The sequence below is a fragment of the Sabethes cyaneus genome, chromosome 2 (genome assembly GCF_943734655.1).
Source record: "Sabethes cyaneus chromosome 2, idSabCyanKW18_F2, whole genome shotgun sequence".
NCBI lineage: Eukaryota > Metazoa > Arthropoda > Insecta > Diptera > Culicidae > Sabethes > Sabethes cyaneus.
In genome coordinates this window covers 155,730,176-155,758,174 of record NC_071354.1, presented here as the reverse complement: position 1 = coordinate 155,758,174, position 27,999 = coordinate 155,730,176, and the positions used below count along the sequence as shown (strand labels likewise).

Here is a 27,999-nt window from a genome sequence, read left to right as displayed (position 1 = left end):
GACGACGGTTGGGGTAGAAGACGCTCTGGTTGAGAGGGTTGATTGGTTTGATAGGGAATATCAACAAACGGTGGAGAGAAAAAGAATGACTTGGAAAAATTGTCTAAGTTTTGTAACTAAGGAGAATTTGCACAAATACCGAATGCCAAGGAAAAGGAACTTCGAATGCAGGCAATGTTAGTCAAAACTGCTTCAAAAAATACAAAACCACAAAAGCGAGTTGGAATAACTATGATTGCACTTTCGAGCGGTGGTAAGCTGAATATTCGATAGACTTCTCAGGCATCTGGGAAATTAGCGACCAGTGGCCCAATATCGAGTTGAATTGAGACAACTGCTCGAAACAGCACGAGCCCTCCCCGGCTCTATACAGCGTGTGTATCGAAAATAAAATATGATCTTTAGAGCTTTAGATTCATCATTTCTAACGAATAATTTGATTTTTTTTTCAGATAAAGGAAAAGATATTATTAGCTGCCCGAGAACATCCCATACTCTACAAGTCATTGCGATCTTACAAAAATAACAACGCCAGGAACAAGCTATGGAAACCTTTATTACTGATCATTACACGAAAGGTAAGTACCTACCTATTTTATTATTTTCATAGGAGTTATTCTTCGCGCGTGTTGAGAACAATCACACAGCGAATAAAAACTTCAGTATTGTTGTTATCGAAATCAGATTTTCAAAGCCGTTACCATAAATATCTCAACTGCAGCTTTTCATGAAAAAAGGAACTATCAAAATTTATAAGTGCTCCTATTTTGATCAAATTTGGTAGACTTATTTAATTTCCAAAAAAAATTATGTAAACCAACACACTACGCAACGTTAACCAATAGATGAATTTTGTTCCGAAAACGTGTCGATTTCTATCTCGAATAGCAAGTAAGACCGTATAACAAAGACTCCTTTCACGACTAGATGGATTAAATCAGGTTTTTCCGAAAAATTAAATTAATTTTCAGTTGAACAGTGAAAACAGGATGGATTTCCGTTAAGAAACAACCGCGTAACTGGTTCCCACGATGTACTGAGTAACGGTCCATTGAAATTCGTCAATGGTGAAAAGTGGATTATGTTTAAATCGTTTTAATCTAACGATACCAACTGAAAATAATGCCAATTTGAGTTATATAACCCTTAAGGGTTTGGAGTCATATTATATTGGTTCAGTACATAACTGTGTTTAAATTATTGAACATGTTATGCTAATAATGACATTGAAATATCAATAAAACACTTTTGAACCCCTAAGGTGGCGAAAACTGAAGTCCTATCCGTATCTGCAATGAATCTAAAACATGTTAATAAAACCACTAAAACTAAGTTACTCTAAAATCTAATCCAAAGTCCGATAAAAACGGAACAAATAACTAAAAGTGTGTAAAAATCAGTAAAAGCGAATGAAAGTTTGCAGCTAGGCATTAAAACCGCGCAAAGAGGATTTCAGTGCCGGTCACATACCCATAAACATTACTTTTGAACATACCTTGAATCAATCGGCTGTTTGATTCATGGGGGCTTGTCTCATTCTCACTGCGAATGGATGGATCTGATTCGCTGTTGAAAAATATAAGTATATAGCTAAGCCATGCGGTGAACACGATGAACACGGTTGGTGCACGTATATAGTTGTAATACTTTCAGCTACTGTCACTTCACCGAGGTTTAGTCGATATCCGAATGCTGAAGAAGACGGATGTGTTCATCGTGAACTAAGCTTCGACTCGTGCGGTCGTATTCAAACCGTCTATTGGTTTCGGTCTTTGGCCCTCTGCCGCAAGTGCTCTAGAGAGTGGCAGTGTTTTAATTTGGCATTCTGCTGTTTTAGTGATATTTTAGATTTTCAGATAACAGTTCAAAGTTATCTAAAACATAAAATCAGTGTAAGAAAAAAAGTTCTGTTGTGTGGTGTGAAGAGTTATCTAGTGTGTTGAAAATGAGAAATCCGATTCTAATTCTCTGTTTCTTGTTCATCGGTTATGTCACCGGTCTTGAATGGGGTAAGCAACTAAAGGCAAAAATTGGTTAAATCATGTGAGGTGCTTATCTAAAAATAATTGTGCTTATATCTTTGGCAAAAGCATGTGTGATGTAGTGATTCAAGTGATCGAATGTTTCTATTAAAGTAATGTTTAACCATTCTACTTATCCAAAATTGCTTAACAAATCAAGCACGGTTTTTTCAAATACGTCAATAGTCGTAAAGGTAGGATTAGTGCTTTGCTACCACATGCCAGCAGAAATTCGATTACGACAGTAGCAGTGCGATGACAATACGATATATAGACTTTTTCAGCACCCGGTGAACGCACAGTGACATTGCTTGCTATCAGTTCACTCTCGGACGGAATCTCGCGTGAAAATTATTACGCTTTTATATAAATAGTGTTGCAAAAAGTGTTTATTTTTCGTCTATTGTATTTTATACGCGTAGTTTTATTTACCGCATATGGTTGGCATAGGATGGGACTTGTTGCATAAAATGCAACTCCATTTATGACAAAATTGCTCTGAACAGTAACAATTTTATTATGTAATATTGGACTATTAATAATTCCCGCGATTACTGAACGATTAGTCCTTAAATCTGAATAAAAAGTAAGAAGTTTTAAATCGTTGTAATTTTACCTTCAGGGCATGTATGTATGCATTATGCAATCATACACTCTTTTATTCCCACTATTTGACATAGCACAGATGTAGATCTTAATGTGTTAAACCGATGTTTAAATTTGTGTAATAAAACTGCTGTGTTGTTCCAAAAAAGAATAGGTATTTGGCTATATCCGTAGATCTGATGATGATTTTACGAATGCCAAAAAAGAAATTCTTAGTTACTGTTTTCATTTTCTGTAGATCAGAAGAAAGATCAGAAAGATTTTTTAATATGTTTATCTAATCTACGTTAAGACAACAAAAATATAAAAATACCTATAGAATTTTGAATATCTGCATATCTCTATTAACCCTGTAACGGGTAAAATTGTCTCGAGAGAGCGTTCAAATCAGTGTACTTCACGTTTCAGCGCCATCATAGTATATACTGACTATGCGTTTGTATCATTTGAACACGAAAATTCAAGAAACGAAAATTGTTCTGTAATTCTTGAAGTACTTTAAGACAAAATGATCTGCTTCCATATTTTTTCAGCAGTATGTTTTCTGTGTGATCAGAAGATTAAAAACAAAAATAAGTAGAGTACTGGATATGAAAAAATAAAAATAAATAGTTTAGGCCGTTTCTATTTTAGCGTTAAATATAACTATGTTTGCACGAAAATCAGAATTTAAATTTCTTCTGATTTTGTATTGAAACGAAAAACACTTATTTAGCTTGATCTCAAGATTTTTTCGATGTTGCCTGTTACTAAAACGAACGTAATGTGTTATCACTGTTGTACACTACAATGTCGTGTGGTTACATATTTGTCGTATTTGTTTAGGAATTGTTTTAAATAACTACACAACACAGACAAAGTTATAGACCTGGCAGCTCTGGTCTGAGACGCCAGCTCGGTGAAGCCGCGCGGTGGAGCAGTTCACCATCCTGTCACACGATGCACATTTCGGACGAAATAATGTATAACAACATCGATGAAAAAGGCTACGCCTATGTTCACGCGCCATAGCAACATAGCGCGAAGTCACGTAGACCGCATTCACGCGTGTTTATGCTATTAGCTATGCTTAGGTATATCGGTTCGGAAATTGTATGCTTTAGAAACACTTGTTCGATCCACGCTGTAGTGGCAGTGGTTCATTTTGGAATTTTTCAAATATTATTTGAGCATCTTTCACTTACACTCTCCGTATATTAATTGATTAGAATGTATTACAACTAATTACATTTATCGCTTCGACTATTTGAAATAGTTACAATCAATTAATCTTTTCTGCTAATGTTTTTCACTTTTGGTTTTTCGATTACTCGAAAATAAAAACTAGAAAATCTAGAAATGCACTCTTGATAGCCGTAGGATACAAGACAATTCCAAACGCGATCGGGGAAATTATAGTCACTCTCATTTGATTTTTTTTATTATTGTCGCTGAAGACTATTTCTTGTTAGATTGCATATTTACTGAGTTATAAAATGCTCTATCAAAACACATTTTTTGCTGATTTTTTTCCCGAGGTGCACTAAAAATATTGTGTGCAGAACTGATTTGCATAGTAAGGATAGTGTCCCGTAACGTTGGAATGTGTATTATGTGTCCATGTCCGCCGGTCCGGCAGAACAAAGGGATGAAATCAGAGATCTCCACTGCTGACGGTTACCCGCCATGGCTTTTACCTGTCGCCAGGACAGGTTCTCGTCTACAGCCCGGATGTCGTTGGCTAAGCTCCGTCGCCATGAGCCTCTGGGTCTGCCTCTTCTACGCTGTCCTTGTGGATTCCAGTCGAGTGCTGCTCTGCAAACCTCGTTCGCTCCTTTCCTCAAGGTGTGTCCGATCCACTTCCACCTACGCTCACGAATTTCTGTGGCTATCGGCCGTTGATGACACCGACGATGGAGTTCCTCATTGGATATCCAATTATCAGGCCACCAGGCACGAATAATATATCGCAGGCACCGGTTAATGAATACCTGCAGTTTTTGCGTTGTCTCCGCTGAGACGCACCACGTTTCGCAGGCATACAGCAGTACGGATTTAACGTTTGAATTAAAGATTCGGGTTTTCGTACGTAGAGTGATCTGGTTTGAGCGCCAAATGTTTCGCAGACCTGCAAAGGCACCCCTGGCCTTCCTGATCCGTGTGGCTATATCAGTCTTGGTACCACCATCGGGCGTTGTTTGGCTACCAAGATATTGAAAGACGGCTACCTGCTCAACTTGTTGTCCCGCTACTGTAAAGTTGGTGGAATTGTCAGTGTTCACTACCATAGACTTAGTTTTCGCTACATTGACTGTGAGACCTGCTGCCTGGGAGCTCTCGGAGAGGTCGTCTAACTTGCTCTGCATATCGTTTCGGCGTTGTGCGAGCAAGACAATGTCGTCGGCTAGGTCGAGGTCATTTAGCTGCTCCATCGTTAGAGGATTCCAAGGCAATCCTCGATTTGGTCTACTGTCAATTGCTCCAACTAATATCTCATCCATAACGATGAGAAACAGAAGCGGTGATAAAATGCAGCCCTGTCTCACGCCAGCAGTAACCCTTATGGGGTCGGACAAGACGCCGTCGTGCAAAACCTTGCACGAGAACGCCTCGTACTGAGCCTCGATGAGATGGACTAGCTTATCTGGAACTCCTCTACGCCTAAGTGCGCTCCAGATGTTTTCGTGATTGAGTCGGTCGAACGCCTTTTCGAAGTCAACGAACACCAGCAGAAGAGAGTCCTGGAATTCGTTGATCTGCTCCAATATAATGCGGAGCGTTGTGATATGGTCTACACATGATCGGCCAGCACGGAATCCAGCTTGCTGCCGCCGGAGAGTAGCGTCGATCTTCTCCTGGATCCGGTTGAGGATTACCTTACAGAGTACTTTGAGAGTAATACAGAGCAACGTGATGCCACGCCAGTTACCGCATTCAGTTAGGTCTCCTTTCTTAGGGACTTTGACCAATATGCCCTGCATCCAGTCCACCGGAAAAGTTGCGGTTTCCCAAATATTGCTGAAAAGCTGATGCATCATCTGGGCTGACAAAGATGGGTCAGCTTTGAGCATTTCGGCTGAAATACGATCTATCCCTGGCGCTCTATTGGATTTCATACTCTTGATGGCTGCTACAATTTCATCCAGCGATGGCGCCTCCGAGTTCACGCGATTCATTCGACGAACTGTAGGCGTCGTACGCTGCTGGTTTTGTTGGTCTCTGACATTTGAAACTCGGAAGAGTTGTTCAAAATGTTCAGTCCATCGCTTAAGCTGTTCTGTACGGTCAGTCAATAGCTGACCAGCTCTGTCCTTTAGCGGCATCTTTGTATTCATCCTGGCACCACTAAGGCGGCGAGAAATATCGTACAACAAACGGATATCACCATTGGCGGCGGCGGTTTCTCCTTGTTCGGCTAGGGAGTTAGTCCAGGCTCTCTTGTCCCGCCTACAAGCACGTTTAACAGCCCTCTCCAGTTCGGCGTATCGTTGACGGGCAGCTGTCTTAGCCGATCTGGTCCGCGCTCGCTCAATGCCGGCTTTCGCCTCTCTCCGCTCGTCGATCTTCCTCCAAGTTTCATCCGAAATCCACTCCCTCCGCCCACTGCGCGCTTTGCCGAGGGTTTCATCACTGGTCGTGATGAAGGCGTTCTTGATGCCGGTCCATTGCTCTTCGACGGTTCCACCAGATGGCAACTCCGAGGCTCGAGATTCAAGTTGTTCAACAAAGGCCCTTTTCACCTCAGGATTCTCCAATCGGCGGACGTCGTAGCGGCATCCAACTTTCTCCTCCCGTCGTTGGACACGCGCGACGCGCAGACGTATCTCAGCGATAACAAGATGATGGTCGGATGCAATGTCAGCGCTGCGTTTGTTGCGTACATCAAGAAGGCTCCTTCTCCATTTCCGGCTGATGCAGATGTGGTCGATTTGGTTTTCTGTTCGGCCGTCGCGGGAAACCCACGTGACTTTATGTACTGGTCTATGGGGGAAGAGCGATCCACCAATGACCATGTCGTTATTACCACAGAATTCTGTAAACAGCTCCCCGTTTTCGCTCATCTCTCCTAGGCCATGGCGTCCCATGACGCGTTCAAGGTCCGCGTTGTTTGAGCCAATCTTCGCGTTGAAGTCGCCCATGTGAATTTGGATGTCCCCCTTCGGGATTTTCTCAACCACGCTGTTCAGCTGGCTGTAAAAGCTCTCTTTCTCCTGCAGGTCGGCAGCATCTGTTGGCGCATAGCACTGGATTGCCGTAAGGTTCCTAACCCGTGTTCTAAATCTGGCAACGATTATTCGCTCATTTATTGGTTCCCACTTCATCAGGGCCGCATGTGCCCCTGGGCTCAGTAGAAATCCAACTCCTCTTTCACGAGTAGCATTTTCACCTCGTATGCCAGAGTAGAGCAAGACTTGCCCGGATGATGTCCTGTGTTCGCCAGTACCCGGCCAGCGGACCTCGCTCAGCCCCAGGATTTCAAGCTTCAGGCGGCTAGCTTCCCTTGCAAGTTGAGCCAGCGTTGGAATGTGTCAGTTGCTCATTTTAGTGTGTTCTACAATGCGAGTTTTGTAGAAAAAAAATTTTGGGTGCATTTAAAAGACAAAAGTTTGTATTACCTTAATAGGTTGATTCACGGTTATACTTATAGTTTTTTGCACTATGCGCTATATTTTATAAATAAACTTCTTCAAAGACAACAATTGGACTTTAAATGGATTATTGGACATGAAATCGTACTTGCATTGGACTATGAAATTGAACTTGAAATTTGATTTCAAATTAGGCCATGTAATTGGACCTCAATAAAACTTGAAAATGCACTTGAAATTGGGCTTCAAATCGGTGGTGAAATAGAAATTTAAATAAACTAGAATTTGTTTTTACAATGCGGCATTGAAATTAAACCTCAATTCAATTTCAAATTGCGGTTGAAATTGGAATTTTATTTGGACTAGTTCTAAAGAATGTACCATCAATATCTATTGAATTTGAAATTTGATAATAAAAGTTACCGAGCAAAATCAAGAGATTTGATTTTGAAAATTTAGCGATGTTTGAAGAATTATATAAACTTAACTTCCTACGATTCCGGAGTAGTTCCTCCTTGCGTGAATCACACCAGTGAGCAGATAATAGCATCCGAGTTTAATTGTTACGTGTCATGTTCCAACTTTGCCATTCGTCGTATTGTGCTGAAGGTTTTTTTTAATTTCAGCTCGTAGCTCGTAGTTTCATAGATTAAAGCTCGTAAATAGATACACGATTCAACACGATATCCCGTTTCTTATTTCATGAAACTGGTAGGGCAATTGGAAGCCAATGAAATCTCTATTCTAATTCATCTAGGAATGGTGATTGAGCTTGCTTACAGTATTGATTGTAACAGAATAAACTTAGTTGAGTTGAATAAATCAATATCAACTTTTAACACGTGCAACCATTGCACTGAAAATGGTAACATCCTTCTCATGCATTGCAAAGGCAATGCACTTTAAGTTCCACGAGACAAAAAATTAGGTTTCCCATCCCACAATCACTATCGATGTTCATATTGGTAATGATTGAGAAATGTCTGCAGGACTGCTACTGACAGAAAAAAAATCTCACGATCGAATGCTTGATCGGGTTCAATTATTTGACAAGAGAATACGTCAGTCAATCAAAGCCGCAAGGCGCACCGCTGCTCTGCCTGTGAGCTGTGAATGGCGGTTGGCTGGTTGGTTGGTCGGTTGGTGAATGGCGAAAAAATTAGCAACACAAATTGAAGCCTAAAACCGATTCGCGAAACAGCCGCACAGCGAATTTACTACCATCGAGAGCACAAAGTTCAATGTTGCGACGGTTGATCGCTCTTGGTTACGTTTTTAATTCCCCCGGTTAGGTATTTATTTGCTTAGTGCCGCGAGTGCTCGTAGAGGTCACTCTTATTTTGAAAGTATTTTGCGGCAATTTAGAAAGATACGGCAGTTACGAGCGGTAGCTACATGTCATCATGTAGTTTTCTACTTTTGAATTTGATCTCTCCAATTTAACATTTATAGATGACCATTTTTTGTCTTTGGCTGATTTTGACGTAAATGGGATAGATTACACCCAAACTTGTTCTCAACAGCGGAAAATTCCCATGATTATTTTAACAGCATCACCATCACGATGACGTGTGGTGGAGTCTGGTAAAATTTGCACACTCTAATTAAAGTGACCAAGCCATAATAAAAGGCATATACCTAAAAACAATATCATGTTTTGTTCATTTAATTGTCCATGAATTTAATCGGATCGTGAATAGGGGATTTGCCTTCAGGGTAGGACAAACTAAATCGAAAGCGGATTCGATTCGAGCGGTATTCGTTAATCAGGTATTTACTTTTACGTTTCTTATTAGTAGTGTGGTTAGCAGGACTTAAGTTTTTTTTGTGAATCTTCGTATATTTTGCTATCCAAATTTAGAAAAAACTATTTGTTGTTGGTTCGTTAATTAATTCAGTGTACTTCATAGTTGTATTCTGTGCCCATTTCTGTTTACCATATTCATTATCTGAATATCCTAAATTACCGGCAATTCTTTAATATGTGATGATACGGATATTTACGTAATAAAGACAAGTAGAATACGAAAAATTGTGACATGTTAGAATGGGGTCGATTGCCACATAGATATAGTGGTAATAGCCTATTGGAGAGAGTAGTGAATGATCTAAATTTCCAAATATAGAGACATCCGAGGAGGTTGTTTTCAAATTGGTCACATACCACATTGAACATAGTGTAGATGTATTAATCTCTTCCTAATGTTGAAGTTGTAAAACTTTCACAGCTCTATTTGAGCATTTTTTCTTTTCTTCCTTCAGAAAAAGCATCACTGTTGTCAAAAGCGAAAGGGTATTGTGGTTTTGTGGTTTAGCGGTATCAGCCGTTCACTCCCCAACACGGTAGTGACCTCAGAGAGGGATTCCCGATAATATTGAGATTCTGTTTTTTTACAATGGAAATTTTCTAGACTGACTGGAATGCAGTGCAGTATGGGTATTTCACATAACTAAAATATGGTTGATCAAACCATGATAGTTCTCTGTGCTAAAATACACTATTGTTATATTTTTCATGAAACATCGGTTCCCAAATCATTTCAGCATCGATAAAACATTATTAGTACCGTAAAATTTTTATAGATACGATCGTGCTTGGTATGGATGTATGGATACAACAGCCTTTTACTATTCACCATAGTCAAATCTCCACCAGAGAAGTATGGATTATACTGCTCCGGAAACGTGGAATGTCTCATTTGAATTAACTGTCTTATTAACTGTTGAAATGTTGTCACGCAGTGGTCGGGTTTTGCATTAATTTAAGATACAATCTCTCACGGGGCAGCACGTTTCACTTTCGAGCAGCATTCATTCAGCGCCAACGTACCGGTCTATTTCAGAACGGACACCGACCAAACACGCTTGATTGAGCGTTAAAGGTTGCGATCGTCGAATCTACAGGTGCAACGTAAAAGACGAGAACTAGCTGGTGTTGTCTGCACATTTCGTTACATATTTCTTTATAAATAACGGATTTAGGAACTGAGCACGAGCGCAAGTGAAACCAGCGCTACGCGGAAGCTAGCGGAGGTTCAATGCGGCAATTTATTGACTGTCCGACGGAAATCATGCACTAAGCGGTTTAAAGCCGGAATGATTTCTTTCTCACGTTTTTAATAGCCATAAAATACCAACAATCATGCAGCCGAAAGATCGAACATGATATGCGTTTATGAATGTTTTTTTTCCTGGTCTATTTAACCTTGATAATGAAAAGACACGTAGAATTCGCGTTTCAAAAATTGCAAGCTCTGCGTCAAACTTCATCATATCCGCATACAACCAAAATTCATTCAATATCTTATCAGAAATGAAATTGCGTTTCTACGTCGACAGATAAGCAACATTGTCACGATTTGCAAACTCCACATCGGTTGTTGTACTTCCCGTAGGAAAGTAGCGTGTATCTATTTTATGGCATGAGTCAACAGCGCCAATTTCTCAATTGTCCAATCCGTTTCCTACATCGATTATCAAAGCTACGTGGGCTCCGCAGTTTACGCAAGCGTCTATGCTTTTTTTGCAAAAAAATAAACATTATGTCAATATTATGTCACGCTCAAGTACGGCAGAAGTAAGTTCCATTTTTGCCACCACGATGCAAACCATTCGAGCAAATGCTGAAGTTCTTGAGCATGCGGGATGCAAAAGGGATCTTGTTGGCTCTAACATGAAACTGCAATTTCGGGAGCTAGAAGTTAACCTGTGGTCGTTACTAGCCTAACACTTACAAACAGGGATTGTATACAAGAATTTTTTTTATAATAAACTTGAATTAGAACGGTTAATTGATACTCGTGGATATTGCTAATGTGTAGCATTTAGTATTTAAAAACAGGTACAACAAGCCCTTACAGGTTTGCTGACTAAAAACACTGGCCTCCGTGCTAATTATGGATAATTTTGTAAATAAATAATTTTAGCACATAGTAAAAATCTGGATAAGATAGCGTAGGAGATTGCTGATTGTATGATGATGTCAAAATCACGAGTCAAATTTGAGCATGTAAACAACAGTGGCTAGTTTGCCTAGCTTCCATTTAACATTGGATTGGCTCACGGCTCGCTTCGGGATATAAATTACCAATATAGGTAGGTACCATACTGTGGAGTCCATCGGCTCAAAGAAGAAGAAAGTTGTTAATTAATTTAGCGTAGAATTAAAAACTTTGTTTTAAATAAAAAAAAAAGCCGGACAGAAGTCAAACGATGAACAATGGAAGTGAGAAGAAAAACAATTTAATTTAAAAATTCAAAGTCATCTACTTCTGATGAAATATCTATGCAAAATCACTGCTCAAATAATGAAAATTCTATGAAAAAAGCTGAATATAGTGAATGCACGGTGAGGTAAATTAAATTAAATTAGGCGCATTCTCCCTGGGAAGAAGCCATTTTGGTCAGTAGATTACTAGATATTAGGCTAAGCCTTATGTTGAGGTGGACGAGCCGGAAAACGAGAGGTTATTAGAACCTGGACTAATCACTGACGCCAGAAAACGGGATATCACCGGAGGATTGAATCGAAACCGAGAAATACGAATGAAAACCGACCGAGTACAAAATAGCGTCTTTATTGCTCTACTTATTCGTTGGAAGTGAAAAAATTTGAATTTCTTCTTCTCGTTTGTTTATATAGATACTGTTAGTTGATAGACCGGTTGCGTGCGCAGGGGATTGCAAAAAACTCCGCTCCAACATCCTCCCCGCCTTGAGGTAGCACCTCAATCCGGAAGTGGACACAACTTCTGAACCGGGCGTTGGTATTCTGTCTTGCCTCGACGCAGCGTAACGATGCGGACTAACCCCTGTTGATCCGGATGCACTGCTGACACCCTGGCCAACTCCCAAGCCGAAGGCGGCACGTTGTCGCTTTTCACCAGGACGAGCTGACCCGGTTTGATGTTCTCCTGTCTGGTTCGCCATTTGCCCCTGGACTGCAGCGTTGCCAGGTACTCGTTCCGCCATCTGTTCCAAAATTGGATTGTGTATCGTTGGACCTTCTCCCAATGATCGAGTCGATTCATTTGCACCCGCAAGACGTCTGGTTCGGGTAACAGGTTTAACGGTTGTCCTACGAGGAAGTGCCCCGGAGTGAGGGCTTCGCAGTTATCGGGTGATGATGACATCGGACAGAGAGGCCTGGAATTCAAACAAGCCTCGATCTGACAGAGCACAGTGGTCAGCTCCTCGAAGGTCAGCTTCTCATTTCCAACGATTGGTCGAAGTAAGCCCTTGGCGCTTTTCACCGCCGCTTCCCAAATACCGCCCTGGTGAGGACTGGACGGCGAAATGAATCTCCATTGTATACCGAGGCTACTGAGAAAGCGCTCAGCATCCTTACCGTGTGACATCAAGGCTGTGTAAGTTTCTCTGAGTTGTCGATCAGCTCCAACCAGGTTGGTACCGTTATCAGACCAGATCTCGTTGCAATATCCGCGTCGTGCAATCATCCGTTTCAACGCTCCCAAGAACGTAGCTGTCGTAAGGTCCCCTGCTGCTTCTAGGTGCACCGCCTTAGTCGATAAGCAGACGAAGACCACGATATAACCCTTCATCGATCGCTCTCCTCGAGTGTTACTGCAGCGTATCAGAATGGGACCGGCATAGTCCACTCCGACGTGTGCGAATGGACGATATGCTGTAACACGTGCCGCTGGAAGACTTCCCATTAACTGCTGAGCAGTCTTCGCTTTCAAGCGACAACATTTCACACAGTTGCGTATCACTTGCTTAACCACGTCTTGGCAACCCTTCACATAGTAGTATTGGTTTATAGTTGCAGTCAATAGCGATGGGCCGGCATGACAGTTCTGAACGTGTAGTTCCTCTATTAACAGTCGTGTGACGCGATGTTCTTTAGGTAGAATTACGGGATGCATAATGCGAAATGGACGAGCCGAATGCTGCAACCGACCGCCAACTCGCATGGTTCCGTCACTGTCCAGAAATGGATACATGTCGCTGATCTTCGATTTACAAAAAACCTCGCTACCACCCTTTAAGCTATCCATCTCTCTTGCGTAAACGTCATGTTGCGCTAGCCTTGCGTATTGTAGTCTAGCTTCATGTAGTTCGGTTAGTGTGATCGTGCCGGAAAGTTTGGATTGCTTACTTCGCTGTGCCTTCATATTGGTTATGAAACGATTAACATATGCTAGTTGCCGACACGCGGCATGTAAAGTAGACTTGCGTTCAAGAATCTGCCTTTCAATCTCGAAGCTGGTGCCTGGAAGCTTAATCATCGTATTGAGTGTTTGAAACCGTTTACGTACCTCAAGTGTGCCGTCGTCGAAATCTTCCGGTGGAACATTGTGCTTCCACGACGAAGAATCCGCTGCTAGCCAATGCGGTCCAGACCACCAAAGCGGATGATCGACCAACTCCGAAGGGTTTAGTCCTCGCGACGCACAATCTGCAGGATTTTCGTGTGTTGAAACATGGCCCCAGTGTCGTCGCGGTAAAATATCCAGAATAGTCGATGCTCTGTTCGCTACATACGTGTTCCATTTACGGGGATGGTTGCTAAGCCATTGGAGGACTATCGTCGAATCTGTCCAGGCATACTGCTGAACCTGGAAACGTTCGAGCGGTTCCGCTACCTGCTTCATCAGCTTCGCCAGAAGTTCCGCTGCGTTGAGTTCAAGCCGAGGTATAGTTACCTGTTTCACCGGTGCTACCTTTGTTTTAGCTGCAATTAAGCTGACGTGAATACGACCATCTTCGTCAGTTGATCGCATATACACAACTGCGGCGTAAGCTTCTTCAGAGGCGTCAGAGAAGCCATGCAGTTCAATGCGACCGTGAAAGTTTGCCATCCATCTTGGAATTTTCACCTGTTCAAGTTGCCACAAGTTTTGTTTCATTTCTACCCACGCATCCTCGATACACGGGGGCAACGGATCGTGCCAGTTCAAATCGTATAGCCAACAATGTTGATAAAGAATTTTTGCACGAATGATGACTGGTGCGAACCATCCGAACGGGTCGAACAGTCGTGCTGTGTCCGACAGCAGTTGATGCTTTGTGTTAGGACCATCTACTCGAAAGTTTACCTTGAAAGTGAAAACGTCCTCCTCAGGCAACCAATGTATACCAAGCGCTTTCACCGAATTCTGTTCGTCTGGCAAATTGATCGGTTTAGCGTTAACATTTACATCACTAAGTGAGTCGAGAACCGTTGCTGAATTCGAGCTCCATTTGCGTAGAATAAAGCCCGCATCATGTAGTATCTCGTTAATCTGCTTGATTAACACCATCGCCTCTTGCGCAGAGTCAGCTCCAGAAGTCAGATCATCAACGTAGGTGTGCTTTTTGATCCGCTCAACTGCCTCTGGGTACTGCTTCTCGTGTACTTCAGCTGCCTTTTTCAATGCTGCCATAGCCAAGAATCCGGAATTCTTCAGACCGTATGTTACAGTCAGCAAACGAAAATGTTGTATCGGCATGTCCGGGGAATCACGCCATACAATGCGTTGATAGTCCGTATCGTCAGGATGCACCAATACCTGACGGTACATCTTCTCGACGTCCGCCGTAAATACAATCGGGTACGATCTGAATCGCAATAGAGCATCAAACAAATCCGCATTGATATTGGGCGCGCTCAGCAGCAAATCGTTGAGTGATACTCCGGAAGATGTAACACAAGATCCGTCGAATACGACTCGCAATTTGGTCGTAAGACTGTCTTCCTTTATGACCCCGTGGTGAGGCAAATAACAGGACCTTGACTGGTCGACTGCTATCTCCGAATCTGGGATTAACTGCATATGTCCCAGCCGTATGTACTCTTGCATGAACGTTGTGTACCTAACCATGAAATTTTCATCGTTCTGAAACCTGCGCTCCATTGCTCTGAGGCGCTTGACAGCAGCGGTCAAAGATTCGCCGAGCTTCTGCTTTGAATCGTCCAGCGGTAGTTTAACGATAAAGCGTCCTCCTTCCGTACGTGTGAATGTTGATTCGAAATGGTTGATTACCCGTTTCTCTTCTTCCGTCAAAGGCTGGCTGTTGCGTAGCTCTTGGTCTTCCCAAAACATCCGTAGAGTGCGATCGATATCAAATTCCTGATGTACGTTTATCACTGAATGATTGGTGTGTAAACATTCCTGCTTGGAGATTCTCCCTGCGACCATCCATCCGAATATGGAACGTTGTGCTACAGGAATACCGTTAAGATTCTTGACCTGCCCCGATCGAAGTATGGACAGGAAGACATCTGCACCCAAAATGACATCCACTGAGCTCGACTTGTTGAATCGCGGATCAGCAAGTTGCAAACCTTTCAAGTATGGCATATCCGATGCGCTGAATTGCTGGCACGGCAGGGTTGCCGTCAGCTTTCCTAATACGTATGCTTGTGTTGTAATTGTATCACTATCGTCGAATCGCGATGAAACTATCAACGATACCTTGCCGGCTGTAGTACCGACTACTTCTCCGTTAACCCCAGTAACTTCCACCTTAGCGTTGATCCGCTGCAGTCCAAGACGTTTGACACACGCCTCGGTGATAAGAGATGCCTGAGATCCCGAATCAATCAAAATTCTCACTTCGTTTGATTTGCCATCTACTCCCTTGATATTGGCTACCACCGTCGGCAACAATGAAAATGTGGACGGTTCCGAACTGCTAATTACTGCCTGTGCCGCGTTAGCCGAAATTGAAGACTCCTCAGTATTCTGCTCCTCTGGTTCGATAACAGCGTCATTCTGCTGCTCCGGTCGCTTGACGTCTCTTCGGCACAGCAAGGTATGGTGCCGTTGCTTACACTGTGCGATATGACAAACTGATTTCGATGTACAATGTTTCGCCGTGTGTGACGGGCGCAAACAGTTGTAACATAGCCTTGAAGATAGTGCGAGCTGTCGACGTGCTGGTACGTCCATTGCCTTAAAAGACTCACACTGGTACACTGGGTGATCGTTGGAACACTTTGCACAAGATATCGGAGTAGCAGCAGCAGCAGTATGAAAAGCTTGAAGTTTCCTTTCGTTGCCACTGGCTCTAGGATTCTCCTTCTTCACGATGTCAAACGATGTTTTCTTCACAAAAGCCGAACAGGTTTCCAATGCATCACAACGCTTCTGCAGAAAGTCCAAAAAATCCATAAACGAAGGGTTTTCGATGTCGATTATTTTCTGTGCCCAAAGCGAACGTGTGTCTTTATCCACCTTATCCAGCAGCAGGTGAATGAGCCACGGATCACGCGTTTCGTATTCATTGCCCAACGCCTTGAGCTGACGAATGACGTCATCAGAAACATTCACTAGTTTTTTCAATCCATTCGTGTTGCTTGCTGAAGGTTGCTCCAGAAATTCCCGTATGAGTGCAAACACCGTATATTTGTTTTTGTCGTAATGCGCAATTAATGTCTCCCAAGCTTCATGATAATTGGCATCACTAATCGGAAATGAATTCACCATCCTTTTAGCCTCTCCGTCAATGTATGAGAAAAGGTACTGCATTTTTACTGAATCCTTCAGATCAGTACGATTATGAATCGTGCCTTCGAACAAGTCCTTGAATGAACGCCAGTTTTTCCTTTCGCCGTTAAATACCGGAATGTTCAGCTGCGGTAGCTTTACATTGATATGTGGCTCGTGTTTCACCGATTGAATTTCCAAAGCTGGTTGCCGTGCGAGAACTGCCTGCTGCGTCTCCAATAGAGCTTTGATTGCGTCACGTAAATCACTTGTTCCCTCTGAATTGGAACTCCGAACCGAAGAATTTTCCTGCTTCTCTTCCAGATACTGGGTGTAAATATCCTTAACCTGGAAGTACACTTCATCGAACAGGAGCCGATGATTGAAAACTGATGCAACATCCTCCAAGTGGGCCGTTTCCTCTTCAATCGCAGTTTGAATAGCGTCGAAATGATTAGCAAGTTCCGTGAGTTTACTTCGCCTTTCCAATACTTCCGCAGCGGACGGCTTCCGGCAGCGGATGTTCTCTGCGACAGATAACTCCCATTTCACTTTCGCATAAATAACCTTTCGCTTCGAAGCGAGATTTTCCGTAGCTGCTGTATCCATAATCCGAGCGTGAAGGACCAGAATGTTGAGGTGGACGAGCCGGAAAACGAGAGGTTATTAGAACCTGGACTAATCACTGACGCCAGAAAACGGGATATCACCGGAGGATTGAATCGAAACCGAGAAATACGAATGAAAACCGACCGAGTACAAAATAGCGTCTTTATTGCTCTACTTATTCGTTGGAAGTGAAAAAATTTGAATTTCTTCTTCTCGTTTGTTTATATAGATACTGTTAGTTGATAGACCGGTTGCGTGCGCAGGGGATTGCAAAAAACTCCGCTCCAACACCTTATGAAACATATTTTCGGCGCTCTAGAGATGTTATACCAAGGATTTTGGCGGCGGTTCGACGCCATCTATTATGACCTTCTGACTATTATCTATTATAACCATAATGACCTCGAACGGCTTTCCCGGGAAGCTGACCGGACTGATTGAGGTTACGATGTACGGTGTACAGTGCTGTTTGAGGATATTGGGCGCCGCATTAAGCCCGTTTGAAACGCGCAGGGAACTTCAACAATGCGATTGTATTTCTTGTCTCCTGTTCAACATCGCGCTAGAAGGTATTATGAAACGTGCGGGTTTTAACATGCGGGGCACGATCGATGTTAGCAGGAGGAACCGAGCACGATCGAGCTCGCATAGGCAATAGACGAGGACGAGTTCGAGGTGCTGAACGAATTTGTATACCTCGGATGTATACCTTTGTATACCTTGTATCCTTGCTGGAAGTCGTGCTTACTACAGATTCCACAAGACCCTAAGGTCTGGTAAGCTTCACCACCTTTCGTAGCATGTAGCCTATTAAAGTAAGACGTAGTTCTGCGTCAAAAACTTCGTATGAGTGATGCGTCTATGACCGTTTGTGCTTCTTGGTCAGTTTTTGACTTACGGTGCTCTACCGGTATGAGCGTCCGTGAAGAATCTGGGATCACCATCATTGCGACCATCGGGTTAGACGCATTTGCCGCGATGATGATTTCCTGCTTAGGTCATAGAGTGCTAGAAGACAGCTCGGACGACCGAATCGGTTTTAATTTGTTGAAGATTTTTTGAGATGGATGATGAGAAGATTCAATGGATGCTTTGAAACAAAGATTTGAACCACGGCGCATCGTGCCAATGATTTCGACATCGCTTACGAAGTCGCAATGTAAATTCAATTACTCCCCCGCTCCCTGATTGGGCCGTCTGACTCACTAGAACACCTGCTGGTTGACCAATCCGTATTTGTTCGGATATGGCAGTTATATCCGATGCTGTGTCTAAATGCAATGGTATTGGGGTACTATTGATCTGTTCCGGGCTTCATCGACTGTTTTGCACTAGTCCTCATTGTGATTAACCTGGTTGCGTTTGCCACACCTGAAACTGTTGAAACTGAAGTGCTTTGAAAACTGATCTCACCATAGTTCCAACAAGGAACAGCTGGAATTTTGTGGGTTAAAAGTCGGGTCTGTTGTGTTCTGTATCGCTTTTGAAATGTTCCCAGCGCTCCATGTTCTTTTTGATAGATTCAACTATATCAGATCATCGCTGGCTTCTTCCATCAGCGCAGTGCTTTCAAGCTGACTTCGTTGTCGTCTTCAATTTTTACCAGTAACCGAGTGCGCTCCTCTGCATTGCATTGTGAACTGATTCACTCTTTTGTTGGAGAGTTGGTTGATGCTCTTGATGCTACAATTAGTGCCTTCAATTTTTGCTTTTATTTAACAGACTTGGCAGTCTATTATTGTACAGGACAAATGCAGACTTCACGCTAAAATCTTATTGAGTCTGACACCTGACAGTCGTGCGCGCTAAAGGATTGAGCAGACGACAACTGCTGTTAGACCAGTATCGTATCTCGAGATTAACTAATCGTTTTTTGACAGTTGGTTAGCTATTTTAGATATAAATCTTAATACGTTATGAAAACCCCTCCCATGGGTAGGTGGTTTGACGCGTACTTCGGCCAAACGACCTAAAAATTCTTAGTTCCGCATGTAGAATGTTTATAGTTTAAGTTGGATATATGTGTAGTATGTAGTATTGCATAATTTAGCTTTATGTGTAGCATGTGTCTCGTAAAGCGGAATGGAGCGAAATCGAACGGATTTGATTTTAAATTCAATCCGTTTGGGCCGAAGCACCGGGAGGGCTTAATCGGTTCCCTAGATGAATTGCTGGTATGCACAGAAATTTCTCTAGAAAACTGAAACCAAATCCTACCCACCATTCATGAGATTTTGACTTACTCATGAAAATTAAAATGTATCGCTAGTTAGAACGAACGAGTGTTCAAAAATGATGTGATGTCTTTATTTGCGTAATCGAGACATTTTCTATGAGATTGCCATAGAATTTGTGGCTGTTATGCGATTATGGACAGCACAGCACTGAAAAATATACACACACGTACATGTATACATGTGTATGCATGTATGAGTGTGCATGGGTGTATAGGTACGAATGAATATATGTTTGAGTGTTCTATGATGAGTCGGAAATTCTTCTTATACCTATGCTGCCACATTACAATTATTAATGGGCAGGAAGTTATAGTCAGTAGATGTGTTTCCTGTATCAGTTTCCTATGCTATTACTATTATTACTAATATTGCTATCGTTGCTGTTACTGTCACCTCTATTGTATTGTTTTGGATGTAATTATAATTTTTTTTTTTTTTTTTTTTTTCTTATTTCCCTCCTTTATTAGAATGATTTGCATGTCTTGTGACTAACCGCGTTAACGGTATTCAACTAACAACATAAAATGATCATGTATGACGCTGTTTGTCTCCCAAGGGCCTTCCTAATGCTGATGAGCCTCTGTCGGAGAGTCCATCAAGTCGAACGGTGGCAACTCACCGGCGGCCTGCTCCTCTCCATTCTTGCGGCTGTCGTCGCGGTCGGACTTAGTGGATCACTCGAAAAGATTTATAGCCTCGATATATATCTTGTTCTGTCCATTGCCCAATGCTGGCAGACTTCAACTGAAATTCCATTTCTAACTAAATCTTTTTAGAGTCAAAACTTCTTCAAGTAAAAACAGGTATTCGATTCTCTGGCTGATTCAAGCGATAGCGAAGGGCTGTCCTCAATCATTTCCACTTCCTAAAATGGGGTCATAGTACATAATATATGGCCGTGGTATGAGGATTTATTTTTCGATTCAATACCATCCTCACAGAATTATCAACGTTGTTAACATCTTATTAAGTCTTGCTTTAGTGACAGCTTGCACTTAAGACCTAACACGGCATATATACATATCTCCAAGTGAAGTTCTTTTTGATCCACCTCATCCCTTCTTAGTTACAGAATCATTTCAATTGACCACGGTCTGAAGAGCATACCGACAAATCGGTTGACTACCGCTACAAATATGCAATTAATGCCACCGGGAATAATACGAGCGAGTACCAGTCCCCATTACATCGCATCTGCTCTATTTTTCGGAAGTTCAAGTAGTTTTTCGATAGTTCTGAGCGATAATATTGCTCTTGAATAATATTCCGCACAAAATATTCGAAAATTTACGCCATCAGCTACAATACTGCAAAGATGGTAGATAAAGAGGCGGCTGTGGTTTTTAATGAGCATAGGTTGTGGAATAGCGCTGGGTCAATCGTGATGACATGGGTATTTGGGAGATGAGTAGCGTCCAGCCTAGCGAGTAGTTAGTCGGTAGTAGCATAGGTGATGGACAGACATAGAATTCTCGTGATATTACTAACTTGAAAATTGCAATCAACATGTTGACTAAAAAATTCCTCTTTTCTTTTCTTTTCTTTTCTTTTCTGCCTGATCTCTATCGCTTCTTCTCACGGCAACAATAATGTTGCCGTGAGGGGAGGCAAGAGACCAGCCACAGATGACCACACTGGTGACAACGATGGAGAGGACGGCCGGCGTGGAGCCGGCTTCAGGTTTAAGATTGACTACGAACAAGATGAGGAAACAAACAAAGGAAGGAGAAAACAAGATAAGTACAAGCCATCTTATGCTATATTAACCAAGCACACAATTATATCAAGCCAAGTTCTGTCACTCTTCTTCCGCCCATTAATCCATAATCACCAATACATTATGGAGCTAGCGTAATCCGCACGGATTCTTTTAACATTATCACAACCACCTTATCTCAGCCCTGGACAGACTTGGCTCTAACTGCCCCACCTTGTGCTGCAAACAGAAACAGAAACAGAACAGAAATCTTAATACGTTATGAAAACCTGCACGAGAAATTTGTCAGTAAATTTGACGGAAGCGTGATCATGTGAAGGACAATGTAACGGGTGGCAACTAAAATTTTAGATTTTTTTTCGCGGTTCTGCTCAATGCTCAACAACAAACGAGCTCAGAGAGAAATGAGAGTATGTCTGTGTTAGCTCTCTCTCTCCTCTTTTTGTTAATATTTTTTGTTTTGTTTATGCTTGCCCAGTTTTGCTAAAAATGGCATCGAAACAAGAAGCATTTCAAGAGCGCGTTGTACACTTCTACGAACTGCAACAGAAATCTCGGCAAAAAGTATACGGTACAACATTTAAAAAGCAAATATGTTGCGCCTTCGAGTGTTTATCATATCCTAGGATGCCCAACAACTATTCGCAAGCAATGTAGTGGAAGACCAGTCAAAATTATGGACGCAGAAGAACATCGTTCTCTTTCTCGTTTCTTCAACAAGCCCTCTGGTTTGACTATCAATTAAAATGCACCAGACGAATGTTTGAAGAAATTTTTGATCCCGAATCTACAAAAACATCAAGCAGATGGACAATACGTGTTTTGGCTGGATAGTAGAGCATCATCGCATTACACCAAAAAACACAATCGTTCCTGAATTTCCCATCGTTCCATTTGATCCCATTTTTACCCAAAAACCACGACCAGAAAAATTTGTCTCAGTGCGCAGATTTCTTCGGGATCTTGAGTTCCTTGGTGTACAAACATAACTGGGGAGCCGCGAATTGCAAACAATTGATTGAAAGATTCAAGAGATGCATTCGCAAAGTTGACACGAAGGCCATACAACGCTCCTGTTTCGACGTCAAACGAAAGCTTCGCCGGACAGCCGATTACGGACAGTTTTTTTCAACAATGGATAATGTATCTTTCGTTAAATCGTTAATTTAACGTTAATTAATTTCGTTAAATCAGATCTTCTTCATGTATCTTTGTCTTTTTTTGACAGCTTGAGAAAAAAATTCCAAAATTTTAGTTGCCACCCGTTATGGAAAATATTGTGGCAAGTCGGTATCTTGCATTGATCAACAAAATGCACAAAAAATCGTATAGTATGCCAAAAGTTGGAATCACCTTTTTCATTTGGAATATTTATATTCTGAAATTTAAATTCTGTTGTTGAAAACTGTACGCTAGGAATACAGTGAAAAGATAGTCTATGGTTCTACGTCGCTAGAATCCAATATTGTTTACTTATGATAATCCGTAACCTGAACATTTTGTGGAGCCTCACGGCTATATGTAATGAAAAAAACCGGTAGGTCTTGTGCAAAAAACAACATCATGATTTCTGCTTCTTATAGCTTCACAGTAAATTGCGACTTCAGCATTTTACAAAAAATGTTGACGTTAATTTGTTTACATAACACCTTGAATGTTATACGTTCTGAACTGATAGCAGAACGGAAACTGATTCTAATTTTATCAGCACTGCTACTGCTATAGGCGCTAGGTTGCAATGCTCATCATCAGAGTTCTGTGTTGTTTGTAGTTACGGGAATTCCATGGCTGTTTTTGTTGATTTTAAATGTTATAAAATTACGAAAATTGGAGAGTTTGTTTTGCTTAGTCTTTGAACACTCCGGGTCTTTGCGGCATACGTGACTAGGTGCAGCATGGCCTGCATTTCTTATTCCACCATAGCAGCGCCTTTCCCCGAACTGATGTTTACATTTGCCACGTGCCCGCTTTTATGACGATTCTAAATGAAGCATAAGATTGTGTTTTTATATATTTATTTTCACAATGAAGTTGAATTTCCTAATTTTTTATATTTCCCTTTATTCTTGCAGACGCAATGATCACGACCGATAGTGGGATCCTGTTCTTCGACAAAAATTGGACGCAAATTTCTTCCGGTGGACACCAGTTTCAGCACATTTCCGCATTTGCTTATGACGAAGTTAGAAACATAATATATTTCAGCGATGTTAAGGATCCTAACTTTCGTCTATTTTCGATGGATGCCAATCCTCAAGAGGAGTATCACAAAATCGTTAAACTACTGCCAAAGCTAGATGAAACTGCGTACATTACGGGCTTGACATTCGACCATCTGGAACGTAAACTGTACTGGACTGAACGGGGGACGCGTTCAGTTTATTCTATTGAGGTCGATAAATTGAAAACGACAGGTTCAAATGAGAGCCACACCCTTATCAAATTAGTTACTCAAGTCGAGGAAGACCACGAACTGGCATCTCTGATAATTGATGAATGCCAAAGGCATATGTACTGGACCAATAGTTTCTTGAAAACTTCTAGCATAGTTCAAACAACGATGAACGGATCGCTACTTAAATCCCATCAAAAAGACGTATACCAGCCGAAAGGTATCACAATTGATCACTATAAAAATCGGATCTATTGGGTGGAGAAAAAATACGGCCGAGCATTCAGCATTGAAAGTGCAGATCTGGACATGGCCAACCCGAAAACATTCCTGAATGGGTACGATAAAGTACCAACACATGTCTCGTTGAATAATCGGTTTCTGTACTGGATTGATCAGGAAGATGGTGAAGTGCACGAGACGTCCAAAACTGATCCCACGGTGAGTCGAGTCGTTTATAAAGGTAATCGTCCATCGGCTATCATCATTCGGTCTAGTTTTCTGTTGGAATTCCAAAGAAATAATCCTCGATGCAAGGATGTTGTTTCCAAAATTGTGGAAAATGTCAGACGTGAGTCGGCCGGTGAGGCATTGCTGACCGAGAAACCAATTGAAATGAAATCGGAAAAAATCGTTTGTCTTAACAATGGTATTTTAAATCGTAACACAAATAGTTGCATATGTTTGTCGGAGTATCAGGGTAACTATTGTGAAATTCCTATATGTAACAATTTTTGCGTTCACGGAAAATGTATCGTCGGAGTGGACAGTCGACCGGTATGTGAATGCGATATGGAATTCGAAGGGGAACGGTGTGACCGCAATAAGTGCGACGGATATTGCCTGAACAGCGGTAACTGTTCGCTCGGTGCTTTCGGCGAAACATCCTGCGTGTGCTCGAAAAATTTCAGCGGTGACCGTTGTGAGACGGCAATTTGCACTCCGGACTATTGCTACAATGGTGAATGCCTGGTGGAAGGCGAAGTGCCAAAGTGTAAATGCAACGTTGGCTACCGAGGGGAACGGTGCGAGGAGTACACTTGCAACAATTATTGTCTCAATGACGGCAAATGCGTGCTCAATAACGAAACCATGCTGGTGGAGTGCCGCTGCAGCCTAGAGTACACGGGGAAACGTTGTGAGATCCCGAAGCGCTTCTGTTCGCTCGATTCCGGCAACTCAGAGCTGCAACCGTACTGCGAGGGGTAGGTTGTTGCATCTTTTCGTTATTTTTTGGAACAAATCTGTTGTAGAATACAATTATTCGCACCTAATAGGGCAATTCCAGGTAAAATGGATAGATGGTTCAATTTGATCTTCTCCGATTTGAATGAAAGTTTCAACATGTTATTGTTATTGCTATTGTTATGTCCTTCAATTGACCTGTGAGATTTTTTTCTGAAGACATTGAAAGTTTCAATTAAATCTGAGAGAGTCAAATGGAAACATTGTTTTATTTCACCTGGAATTGATCTCTATAGACATTCAAGTTATCAAGTCAAACTGGTTTTAGTTGTCTATTTTTCTTTCTCCAGAAATTGATAAATTAAATTCATATACTTATACTTCATGTATAATTAGCCGTTTTTTTGTTTCTTCTAGCATCGTCAGCTCTAATCTCCTATCGGAGCCGCAGGTTAGCTACTGCAAGAACTCTTTCAACCGTACCGTCGTGTATACGTCGTTGGCTTTCACGGCTTCCCTGCTCATTTTGGCGGTTATTCTCTACATGGTTCGAAGGTTCTATGAGCAGGGAAGGCCACGCATCACCAAGCGTTTCAAGGTGACTAACCACACACAAATGACGTCGCGACCTGCAACGCAGTGTGAGATTACGATTGAGAACTGTTGCAATATGAATGTGTGCGAAACGGTACGAGTGATAGCTAAATTTTGATTTGAAATTACGCAACATTTCAACGTTTGTTTTGTTTTAGCCTTGCTTCGACACCAAGCTGCTGGCAAAGGCATCTTCAAAGGCAGATGACAAGCAGTATTTGTTGGACGATATCGAGAGCCTAGCAGGTTCCTGTCGTAAGCTGCCCAGCTGTGGTAATGAAAAGAATTTGTCATGATTATTTCGAGATTGAGACTGCTAACGAGGATGTTTTCCTTATGTAACGAGTATGGCGTTGTTTTCTACAGCGGCAGCTGTAAAAGTGCGATTAAATAGGTTTAGCTGTGGCGGAAAATAATGCCCCAAAACTGAAATCTCTCCAGACGTTACCGATATACAATTTAGATAGCTGTGAACTAATTTATGTGATTAGTCGATAGGGTCGAACGGCGCTAAATATGCAATAGTAGTATGAATGTGAGGTCCATTTCATATAATAATTTGTATATTGCTTATAATTGCTTTTGTGGGAATTTTTATGCAGTACTTATTTTAAACATGTTTGTTACCTGTGGTAATACAGCTTACCTGATATGGAAATATGCTTAGAAATCTTATCGACTGAAATTTATACTAATTTCAGGATGAAGGCTGGTACCGATAAGCCAACAATGAACTTATGATTATGTACTTTTTTCACGACGAAGCCCAAAAATAACTTTTTCGTTGGTAACACATGCTCATTTCATATTATATTCAGCAAATAATGCTCTCGGTTTAATGGGTACATTACATTTTGTATCAACTTGGCTATTATTTATATGAAAAAAAAGGAAGTACAGAAACAGGGGGTCATGCCCATTTGGCAACACCTTTTTCAGGCAATAAACCGTCCAGTTTTTTTGCTAGTGTTAAAAACACCTGCCAAATTTGTTTTCAAACTGTTTATTTCAAATTTTATTAACAACTCTACATATATATTTTCGGAGTTTTCTGGACGCTTCTAAACGCGTTCGTAATTTTATCGAGATTTTTACAATCAACCGATAACTATATTGGCAAATACACCGAAAATACATGAAAAGGGACTATAATTCATGTTTAGTACCAAGTTATAAAACGCATTTTAGTATACTACGACTACCGGTGATTACAAGAGCGTAACATATGCTGTTATTTTAATTTATTCATCGAGAATCCTTTAATTTCTCTACCCATTTTTTTGAACTAAAAACGATTCGTTCTTAGTTCAAAAATTGCAACTCTGAAAGAAGGAAAAGTGTTTGATACTTAATCGTTGATCTTACAGCTGGAGTTAATGTACATTACACCTAGACGGAGGACGATTGAAACGCAATTGTTACGCTCTTACCAGTCTCCCTCCCAGAATCATGTCCCAGGCGTTATCAACAAACATAATTCATAAAAACTGCATATACACTTGAGCTTATACTTTATTTATACAACAAACGCGTTACAATTGCCATGATTAACTATAGTGACGGGTGATGGACAAAACGCAGGCGCGCACCGCTCGTGTACTCCAACAGATGATCAAATTAAGGTAGATACCTATACCAATAGTACGGATCACATCCAGACTCGAACTGTCGCAAATTGCGACTTGCAATAAACCTTTCATTACTGCAGCTACAAAATACAAATATAAACCAGAAGATGTTCAAATGCTCAAAACATCGAATCCGCCAAAAAATACCATAGATATGCCAATAATTACTAATTTTTGCAGCTTACCACACAGAACGCTATACAGTTTATGTTAATTTCAGTTGCTTGATAGTTCCTTTTAGTCCAATAATGGTTTGGTATTAGTTTCTAGTTTAGTAAAATCAAATGAATGTCTTGCTTAGTGTAATGAACAAATATCAAATTGATATTATATTGCTGATGAGAAGGGTAAATCAAATAAGATTAATGTGCAAGTAGTTTTACACATTTTTAATTGACGATTTTTTATTTTACGTTACAACGCTTTTTTCTGAAATAGTTCTAAAAAATGGCGTACTTAACATTTTTGTCGTCTTTGGAATACTTAAGTCTATAGTCCAGAATTTTCAAACAGCCCGATTACTTAATTGTTTTTCTACGGCATTCTATGCCATACGATTTCAAAAACGATCGCGGTAGCTCCAAGCAAAACATACAGCCGATTGCTTCAAGCAAAAGCTTAATTCAACTACGTGGATTTATTTGGTTTTTGATTTGATTTCGTTTTGGTTGTTTTCCTTTCAATCTATACAGAATGTGAATGAATGGGACTTAATAAAATAAGTTGGATTCCGAGATAATATAGGAATTTTACAATGAAATCGTCAAGACTTATATAAAATATCCACATAAGAAATGTGATATTTGTATAAATTTTAAATAGCGTGATTCATTTGATGAATTGATATGTTAAAGTTTTGTAAATAACATTAGCGTAACCAATAAAAATGTGAACTAAATATGTACGGTGTACATAAATAGACTATCAATATTCTGTTCTTCCTGAACCCCATTGAATTCCAATTACAATCTTTTCCAATAAATTATTGCATTTTTGCGCTAAAATGATTGT

General features: G+C 41.2%; 1 protein-coding gene across 1 annotated transcript; it reads left to right on the top strand.

Moving 5' to 3' along the window:
• The first annotated feature begins 1,692 nt into the window (after positions 1-1,692).
• On the top strand, positions 1,693-27,876 carry LOC128734280 (protein cueball). The gene is made up of 4 exons (XM_053828380.1): positions 1,693-2,009; positions 23,262-24,786; positions 25,184-25,454; positions 25,519-27,876. The coding sequence occupies exons 1-4, from the start codon at positions 1,946-1,948 to the stop codon at positions 25,654-25,656; spliced, it is 1,998 nt and encodes a 665-aa protein (XP_053684355.1). The 5' UTR covers positions 1,693-1,945; the 3' UTR covers positions 25,657-27,876.
• Positions 27,877-27,999: the final 123 nt, after the last annotated feature.

Bases quoted from the DNA above. Each gene is read 5' to 3' on its own strand.
- LOC128734280 (XM_053828380.1), top strand. From the start codon at position 1,946: ATGAGAAATCCGATTCTAATTCTCTGTTTCTTGTTCATCGGTTATGTC. The intron at 24,787-25,183 runs GTAGGTTGTTGC...TGTTTCTTCTAG, and splicing joins CTGCAACCGTACTGCGAGGG to CATCGTCAGCTCTAATCTCC. The intron at 25,455-25,518 runs GTACGAGTGATA...GTTTTGTTTTAG, and splicing joins ATATGAATGTGTGCGAAACG to CCTTGCTTCGACACCAAGCT.